This window comes from Sorghum bicolor, chromosome 4, assembly GCF_000003195.3.
Source record: "Sorghum bicolor cultivar BTx623 chromosome 4, Sorghum_bicolor_NCBIv3, whole genome shotgun sequence".
In the NCBI taxonomy this organism is placed as follows: Eukaryota; Viridiplantae; Streptophyta; class Magnoliopsida; order Poales; family Poaceae; genus Sorghum; species Sorghum bicolor.
In genome coordinates, this window is record NC_012873.2 from 17981617 (window position 1) to 17991616 (window position 10000).

The 10000-nt window shown below is 47.3% G+C and overlaps 1 protein-coding gene across 1 annotated transcript; it reads left to right on the forward strand.

Moving 5' to 3' along the window:
• LOC110434760 (serine/arginine repetitive matrix protein 1-like) lies at nt 496-1332 on the forward strand. Its single transcript, XM_021459483.1, has one exon. The coding sequence runs from the start codon at nt 496-498 to the stop codon at nt 1330-1332; it is 837 nt and encodes a 278-aa protein (XP_021315158.1).

Consider the following 10000-nt stretch of genomic DNA (forward strand, 5'->3'; position numbering starts at 1 on the left):
AAATATATATATATATATATATATATATATATATATATATATATATATTGAATCTCCCTCAATTTCCCTTGCTCATAAATAGAGAATTTCCTTTTCCTTCCCCTTGGGCCGAATCTCCCTCCATTTCTTCCCGCGGCCCAGCTAGCTCTTCTCCTCCCTCTCCTTGCTCTGGCCCATTCCTTCTCCCTCTCATTCCAGCCCACGCGTGCACCAGGCCGGCCCAACTCGCCCCCCCCCTCCGGTCGGCCCAGCCTTTCTTCTTCCTCTCCATCTACTGGCCCAGCAGCCAGGCCAGCCCAGCTCTCGAGTGCGCCGCCTAGCCCATCCCGCGCGCGGCCCAGCCCACCTGGCGCGCCCTCACCTGAACCCTAGGGAGCAGCTGCTCCCTAGGCGCAGTCGCCACCGCCCAGGGTGGGCAGAGTCGCCCCCGTGCCCGCGCCGCCTGCACCCGTGCCTCTGCCTGCGCCTACCCAGTAACCCTCGACGTCCGTGCCGATGCCCGCCACGTGCCCAGCCACGGTACGGAAACCGAGGATCACCGTCAGTGCCCTCGGAGCCCTAGGCGGTGCCCTACAAGAACCAGAGCCACCGCTGCCCTTGCCCCATTCCCCATGGCGCCGCCACCCTCGTCTGCACCACCCGCGGCGAGCCCGTCACAGCCGCGCCCACGGCGAGCAGAAGCCTGAGCGCCACCGCTTGTCGCCCCCACGACCCTCACCGTTGAGCAGGAGCTCCGCGCTCTCGCCGCGCAGAGCCCCGACCCCGCGACGCCGTCGTCCGCACGCCGTGGCCGCGACACGCCTCGCCCTCGCCCTGGACCACGACGCCGCCAAGCACCACCGCGCCTCACCCGCCGGGGCACGAGGCCGCGACGTCGACCACGCGGGTGCCACGGGCAGCCGAGCACGGAGACCCCGACCAACTCTGCTCTACCGGCATTCACGGCGCCAACGCCGAGCCGCCGCAACGCCGAGCTGCACGCGACGTCGCCCGCAACCACGACGCCCGAGCGCCATGACCACGACCGTGTCGTGCCGTCCTCGCACCGGAACCGCCCGCCACGTCGAGCTCCTGTGCACAACCTCGCCGAGCCACCGCAAGCGAAGCCTCGACGCCGTCCTCGTCGTGCCGCCACGAGCGTGTTGCCCCTCCGCGACGTCCTCGCCGTGGTCTGCTCCGAGCCCGGCCATCCCCGACGCCCTGGTCTGCCTCTACGTCGAGCCGCGCCACCAAGCCAACTGCGGCTCTGAGCTCGCCGCGGTCACCAACCCAACCCTGTCCACCATGACGACGTGCCCCGACGACGCGCATGGACCCCGCTATTATGCGTGACGTTGAGCCGAGCCAGCACCGCGAGCTCTCCCCCGAGCTCCTTCCTGCTCATGTGCCAGAGCCGCACGCCGCGCCAAGCTTCGTCCTGTCCTCGCCACGGTCACTGGGAACCCGTGCCGCCGCACCACCGAGAGCCAGAGATGACGGCGCCCTCACCTCGACGACTGACACGGCCACACCGCCGTCCTCTTCCTCGTCGCGACACCGAGCAGCAGGACAGCGACACCGACCTCGCCCCGACCACGGCGTCGCCCGAGCCCTTGGCCACGTGCTCGCCGCGGTCACCACCCCGGCAGCAGCGTGGTAGCCGCGACGTCGCTGCGGTGACCAAGCACCACGACCACGTTCGGCGTCCACGGCTCCGTCCTCGACTTTGAGCCCGTGACCATCGAGCCGAACCGTGACACAGGCCCGTCGATCTGCTCCCAACGCCGAGCGGAGGACCACCCCGACGCCATCGTCCACGACCGCGACCCGAAGCCCGCCAACTGCAAGGTCGAAACCCCCTAAACCCTAATCGACGTTGATGAAACTCCTTCACATTAATTCATATCTTGTTCATACTTGCCTTTTCATTATCTATCATTCGTACTTGATCATTCATCTCCTATCTTGTCGATGCATGATCTATCTATGCTATGCTTGTGCCGTGCCTTCACGCCGGTCTATTTATTTATTTATCCATCTTTCTATCTCTTGTGCTATGGATGTATGTGCTACTCCGAGTATCGTCGTGTTGGTGTTGTTGAGTTGTGGTTCTTGCGGGTTGTGTGTGGTTCTTGTCGCTTTGGATCGTGCCTTCGAGCTGGTCGGGGGATCGTAATATGTTTCATCATTTCGATCGTGGGTACGTCCCGCCGTGATCGCGATGCCGAGCGTAACCCGTTTCCCCGTGTTTAGTTGACTTCGTCACGCTACGCTTGTTAGCTCCTATCCTCGTCCCTAGGGTTTGATCATTGCGGACTTGATATTCATAACGACGCGGTTCTTACCCGCACCTTCGAGTCCTCTGTGATCTAGTCTAGTGGGATACAGATTAGGAACAACCTTTGTGGAATTGACGGAGGCCAACTCGTTAGGTGAAGCTCATGGCCGCAAGTCCATCCTGCCATGACCATCAGGCTTTACCCCATTTCTCGCGTGTTTATCCTAACCACCTCGTATGCTTGCACCACTTTGACTATAGCATTCCCTCGGACCTAGCGGTGACAACCGCATCGCTACGAGCCTTAGGAGTAGCCTTGTGCTGATTTAGATGCACAGTCATGGTGCCCTACGAGTGGGTTCAGATCATAGGGTCGTATCTCTTTTGTCCAACCGTCGTTCGTTCCATGGCGAGTTGGTTGAAAGGGTGTGATTTCATTCTTCTTCTCTCTTGTTCTCAATCCCCGTCGATCCAGTAAGATGGGGGTTGAGCCCTTTTTGTTGTTTGGTGTTTTATTTCCAATCTCGCGATTCCTGCCATTGCTATGGCGAGCGGGTCAAAGGAATGTGAATCCCATGTCTTTTCCCGCCTCTTTGGTTCTTCGTGTTTAAACTCTTGTATGCTTGTACATATTCAACCGTAGCATTTCTTTGGTTCTCGCTGTGACAACCGCACTGCTAAGAACCCTAGGAATGTCTTAGTGCATTTAGTGCACCTAGGTTGTGGTACCCTACAAGTAGCTTGAGCACTCGTGTTCTTTGTGTGTCACTCTTTCTAATCCCCCGTCTCTTACCATAGCAAGTGGATGGGAAGAAGTAGACCACTCCCCTTTTCTTTTCTCTTTGTTCCACCTTCTCTTGGCTCTCGCCAACTACAATGGCGTATGGATTGAGAGAGACCAGAACTTCTCGTACTCATAGTCTTTTCGATTCCTGTCGATCTCTATGACACTTGGATCGAAAGACCGTAAGCCTTGGTGTTTACTTGGAATAAGTTAGGGACTATGCCTTTGTTATTAAGCCGTACAGGTCGACACGATCGACCCGAGAAGTACCGGCTAGGCTAAGACTCTGACTTGTACTTAGTGAACAGCCATTTCCGTTTCTTTTAACCCAGGGATCGGACATCCACCGAGAGGGCTAAGCTATTTCCCTTTTGTTGTTCTTTTAGTGTAGTTGTTCCTCTGTATTTTGTCGCCTCTTTTCACAGTCTTTCTAGGTCTAGTGGTTTGATTGTTTCTCCTTGTTTGTCGCTTTTGAGGTAGTTGCTTCGGTTAGCATTGATCGGATCAGGACCCGTTGGAGGTAGGACATGCAAAAAGGAGGATCTCGGATGAGAATAACTACAAGTGCACTGTGGATCTTGGAAATGACATTCAACAGGTGCCACGTCCCACCCAACCTCGTAGAATCCTAATAGACATGCAATATTATAGATGCTAGTGCTTTACTTTTATGCAAAAGAACTGAGATAAGTTGCATGGTAGAAATGCTTGTGATCCATTGCCTTGTTGCAACCTATAACCCTTGCACATCCGCTGTTAGGTTAGATGCTTGCATACTACTTGCTACTGCTTCTACTACGCATTATGTCTGTGATGTGATGCATTGTGGAAGATTGGATGTGAGTGGATAAGGCACGTGGTGCCAATAATTGGATAGTGAGATGGTAATGGATTTGGGGAGATCTTGGCGTGTGTCTTGTGTGTGTGGTGAGGGTCGAGTCGACCGAGCAGGATCTACGACGAGTCTTGGGACAAGTCTTGCCGGAGGACGCTACCTAGGCGTTCTCCATGAGAGTTACCTATGGCGGGTATATGTGACAGGGAGAGGTCCCGGAGTGGAGTGTCTTCGTGGGACGAAGCGCCGGGATGGGAGGTGCTGTTTAGCACGGTGTAGTCGGATGTCCCGTCGAGCGGGGCATCGGTTGGCCCCTCGTGAAGATGTCCTGTTTGGTCACCCTAAGGACTGAGATGTTCTGTGGACCGGGTCTTAGGAAGCCTTACACGCCACTCGCCTTATTATGGTGCGGGACGGATGTACAACCAGCTAGTGCGGTGCCACTACTACTAGGTTGTTAGCGGATAGCGTAGGGAGGTACGGGCATGAGGACCCACACCCTCCTAAGACAGCGTAGTGACCTTTGGGGCCCGGTACTACGCCTCACAGTCTCAGCATGCCGGTGGTACTCCGGTATGGCCCCAGTTCTGAGTGGTAGGGTGGCATCGTATTTAGTTGGGAGGCAGCTCGGAATCAGCCTAGACGGGGGCCACCGGCGATGATGGTGATCTTGTGGTTAGTGTAAACCTCTGCAGAGTTTGGTTGATCGATCGATACATATGCCGACTCGTCGGCTATGGACCTTTCCTAAGTACAGCTTCACTTGACTAGTGAGAGGAGTCCTTTCTACCTTCCCCTGGGTTTGTGTTGGATCCGGCGTTGGCCGTTGAGGCAAGGCACGAGCGGGAGTCGTACTTGCCGCCTAGAGAGTGAGAGTGTGGTGAGATGTGTGTGATGGGATGGATGGATGGATGGATGTGTGGATGAGATGGAATAAAACTTGATGAATTATTATTATTAAATATTGACAAACTTGCATAGGAAAAACTACAGCCATATATATAGGCCTCATGATCTACCCTTTGCATTCCACTTACCACAAAGCTTACGCAAAAGCATAGGGTGGGAGCCAGTGGCCAGTACAAATCGTACTGAAAGTTTTTTAGCAGGTTTTGAACGCGGTCTATGATGATAACTACGGAGAATAGAAGGATTATGTGGTCTCGTTCCTGCGCTCAAGTTTGGTTCGGAGATGAAGGCTACGCCCGCTGATAAACTACGCCGACTCTGATGATTGCCCGTGAAGGAGGAGCCTTCACCGCTGACGCGCTACATCGACTCTGATAAAGACCCGTGTGTGTTTCCGCTAGAAAAACGATGTAAAAGGGTTGTTGACCAAGAGTTGTAAAGTACATGTGTTGTAATTTTGTTTCTCACAATGTATGACTTTGATAACAGCTAATATATGATAATGTGATGGCTCAATTTTTGAATTATCACATTATAATTCGAATTTGTGGATTTTTCCCTTTGTGGAAAAATCTAGGTCGTTTCAGACCTTGTCTCTGGTAGACGCAATACTGCTTGGGACGATCGGAGCATGTTCTGTTGTTGTCGGAGCGACGACTAGCTACATTTGAGGAGGCTACTAGCCACTTAATTGGCTTGACATTGTGGTCGCCAATCGCTGCATCAACTCAGGAGGAGGATTGGAGAGGATTTTAGACGTCACCTCTTCGACTTCTCTCTTAGCCTCCTCCTTAAAATAATTAGACATTTGTTCCTTATAGAGATCCCGTTTCCTATACATTGCTTCCCACTCTGGTCCGAATCCTTCTTTCCATCATTCTTTGGATGACATGCCTCGTACACGACCAGGATGCTCTGGGTTACCTAGATCAACAATAAGGACATCTTTCTCCCTTTGAGGCTTAAATTCGCCCGCTCGCTGCTTAGCTGCCACCACAAAAATATTCTTCGCTGCCTCTTCGACCATTGGGTCAGAAAATGATAAGCTAGACTTGGCTTCCTTTGCCGGTACATGAGCACGAACCCACCTCGAGCCCCTGCGACCAAGTTGGTCAGGGAGCGCTGGTAGACCCTTAGCCCTCTGCGCTTCATCCTCTTGCTCCCATTGGGCAAGCTTGTGCTGGTAACCACCTGTGCCTAGGTGGTGGTGGTACTTGTTCCCTTTTGAGAGCTTGGAGTTGGATTCGCTCAAAGCTTTGAACTCCTCCGTACATCTCTACTCTAGAAATACCGCCCACTGACCAGCAGACATTTTATACCTCTTTGTCGGGTCCAACCCTTTCTTTGCCCACTTTGAATTCAACTCGGACATGTAATTCCTAAACATGATTACCCACTGCTTCAATGTGTACTCCTTTACTAGGTCTTCTGAACCCTGAGGTAAAACAAACCTTGTAAGTAGCTTGTCCCATATTCTTCTGATTTCATTTTGGTCCACTTTTGCCCACTCCCTGACTGTGATGTCAAGATGGTCCCTAACTAAGAATCCAAGTGCATTACACCACTTAGGTAAGGCCTCTAGAGGAGCTAGAGGTTGTCCTGTCACGCTCACATTTGTAATTCTAAACGTTACTTCTGGAAACTGATTCAATCCTCTTTCACCTCGTTTCCTTTTCCTGTCGTCAGTCTTCTCGGTGGTTGTCTCTATCGTCGGCTCGGGTGCACCTTCATGTGTGAATTTCTTAGGATAGGATCTCTTTGAGTTCATTAAACCGAGATAACACCTCCTGTTCATGTTAAAAGTTAAACACATAAATCATTCTTGTACATATACTAAGGGACATAAAAGTTAGAAAGATTTAATTATGGATGAGTAATTCACCTCATCTCCTTCTAGAATGTAATCGGTGTCACGTTCTAATTCACGACGAGCGTTCCTCTCTATGCGAGGATCTGGAATGTCACTAGGGGAGATCTCGTACGAAGGACTTGATTCACGTTCTTTTGCATGCTCCGTGTGGTCGGATCCTTGTGCTTGCTCAGTGTTTTGTGACCCATGCACCTTCTCTGTGTGGTCCGAACCTTTTTCCGGTGCTTGATCGATGCGGTCGGACCCTGACGCTTGGTTTGGGGTTGGAGAAGTCATTGTGATAATCTATACAAATAATTACTTAGCATATGCATCATGCATTGTAAATAGTTGCATTATAAATAGTTGCATTATAAAGAAAGAAATAATAATTACTTAGCATTGTAAATTATTAAATATTAATTGTTTGTTATTTTTATACATACATATATATATAATTGCATTGTAAATAATTGCATTATAAAAAAGAAATAATAACTACTTAGCATATGCATAATGTATATACATAGACACTTAAACTAAAAGTAAATATTAATTGTTTATTATTTTTATACATATATATATATATAAAGTTGCATTGTAAATAATTGCATTATAAAAAAGAAATAATAACTACTTAGCATATGCATAATGTATATACATAGACACTTAAACTAAAACTAAATATTAATTGTTTATTATTTTTATACATACATATATATATAATTGCATTGTAAATAATTGCATTATAAAAAAGAAATAATAACTACTTAGCATATGCATAATGTATATACATAAACAATTAAAATAAAAGTAAATATTAATTGTTTATTATTTTTATACATATATATATAATTGCATTATAAATAATTGCATTATAAAAAAGAAATAATCACTACTTAGGATATGCATAATGTATATACATAGACACTTAAACTAAAAGTAATATTAATTGTTTATTATTTTTATACATATATATATAATTGCATTATAAAAAAGAAATAATAATTACTTATCATATGCATAATGTATATACATAGACACTTAAACAATTGCATAATCTATACATTCATATAAATATATATATATATATATATATATAAATAATTGCATAATCTATGCATTCATATAAAAAAATATCTCCACCCTCAAGCCGACTGGGCCAGCTGTCCAGCCCACCTCCCCCTCTCTCTGGCCACGAGTGGGCCGGCCCAGCTGTCCAGGGGGCCCACTTGCCAGCTAAACTTTGCCTCCGGCCGCAGGGACGACAGCCGCCGCTGCCGTCGGTGAGCACCACCCGCGAGGCGGCCCCGATGCTGCCCCGGCAGCCTCGCTCGACCCCCCCGCCTCCCTGCGCCCCGCCTCGACTCTGCCATGCCCGGCCGCACTGGCCGCGTCGCCGTCGGCGAGCTACGGCCGCCGCGCTCTCTGCCTCCGCCCTTGAGCTTCCGCATCAGCCCCCACGCGTGTGCAGCCGCACCCGCCCCACGCGTAGCAGCAAAACTGGACGCCGACGAGCTTACCTCGACGCGTGGAAGAGAACTGGTGGCGGAGGAGAAGGGCGGCGGCGAGAATTTTTGGCAGCCTGCCGGCGTCACTTTGAATAGAACTGGCGCCTTCGAGACTTAGAAATTTTCGGGTCTGGGCGCGACCTATATAAACAGGCGGTTCTCGATGCCAACCGCCTGTAGAAAATGATTTCTACAGGCGGTTCGCATTGACCACCGCCTGTATAAATATCTCTATACCGGCGGTGGTCAATACCACCCGCCTGTACAAAGATTTTTATAATTTTTTATTATTATTGTTTTCTATATTTTTGGTAACTATTTTCTATTGCATATGGATATTATAATATAATAATATTTTATCATAATTATTTCTATATTCTATATTTGTAACATAATTATATTGTTTATATATTATTTGTATAATGATATTATAATATATATTTTTTTCACACCTATATATTATTTTTATATTATTTTAAATTTCAAATGCATATTGCATATTGTATGAAAGGTAGAGTTTGATGAGCTCTAACTCCTCTGTATTCAAAACTTTTTCATTTGAGGTCATTTAGTGCCTAGTTTGACCTAGTTTGACCAAGTCATATTTTGAAATTTCAGATTTCCACAGCTACGCACTCGTTTTCGAAATTTGAGACGTCCCCAACTCAAAAAGTCATGAATACAAAGTTCGTTCCACTCATCAAGATATACATTTCATACATAGGACATTTTTACATTTGACAAAGTGTTACCAAAGTGTAGTTCTAAATCCACAAGTCTCACATATAGTTTCATAAAGTTTGTGTGATATTCAAGACTTTGTGACTAGAGTTTACCAATCCTTTCCCAAATGCTAAAATATCCTTTGTATGAAATGTGTATCTTGAGGAGCTCTAACACCCATGTATTCAAAAGTTTTTCATTTGAGGTCTTTTAGTGCCTAGTTTAACCTAGTTTGACCAAGTCAAATCTTCAATTTTTTTGAAAAGTCACTTTGACCGGACCCTTGGTAGTCTCAGATACAAAAGTCATGAATACAAAGTTTGTCTAGCTCATCAAGATACACATTGTGTGTTGGTCAAGTTTTCATCTGAGAGTGTTTGGACCACTCAAATTTTAAAATTTCAAATTTCCACAGCTACACACATGTTTTCGAAACCCGAGACAGCCCCAACTTGAAAAGTCATGAATACAAAGTTTGTTCCACTCATCAAGATATACATTTCATACATAGGACATTTTTGCATTTGACAAAGCGTTACAAAAGTGTAGTTCTAAATCTATAGGTCTCACATATAGTTTCATAAAGTTTGTGTGAGATTCACATACATTTCATACATAGGACATTTGACCAGAGTTTACATGATGAATCACAGATACAATCTAGGTCGCTACTATTTTTCCTTGACCATCAGGGCGCACCCATGGCAAAGAACTCTGTGGGATGCTTCGCTCAATATTTTTTATCTTCATAGGATGGTCCACAAAGAGGGACATATCACTGAACTGGTTAAAATCCTCTAGATTCGATACACCGACAACTCCAACTGCTTGTTGCTTTCTTGGAAAAACTACATGCTTCGGTTTGTCAGTACTTTTCTTCTCATTCTTAGAAAGGATCTATTCAGCATAGAAAACCTATGCAGCACGATTAGCAAGGATCCACAGGACATCTTTATATCCCACCTTACTTAGATCAAGAACTCTGATGAGCTAGGGTTATTTATAGAAAGATAAAGCACAGGCGGTTTATTTAAGGAACCGCCTGTGTAAATCTATTAACATAGGCGGTTCATATAACTAAACTGCCTGTGTTAATGCTTTATTTCCACAGGCGGTTCAGTTATGTGAACCG

What these genes read in the sequence shown, in the direction of transcription:
- LOC110434760 (XM_021459483.1), top strand. Translation starts at nt 496, where the DNA reads ATGCCCGCCACGTGCCCAGCCACGGTACGGAAACCGAGGATCACCGTC.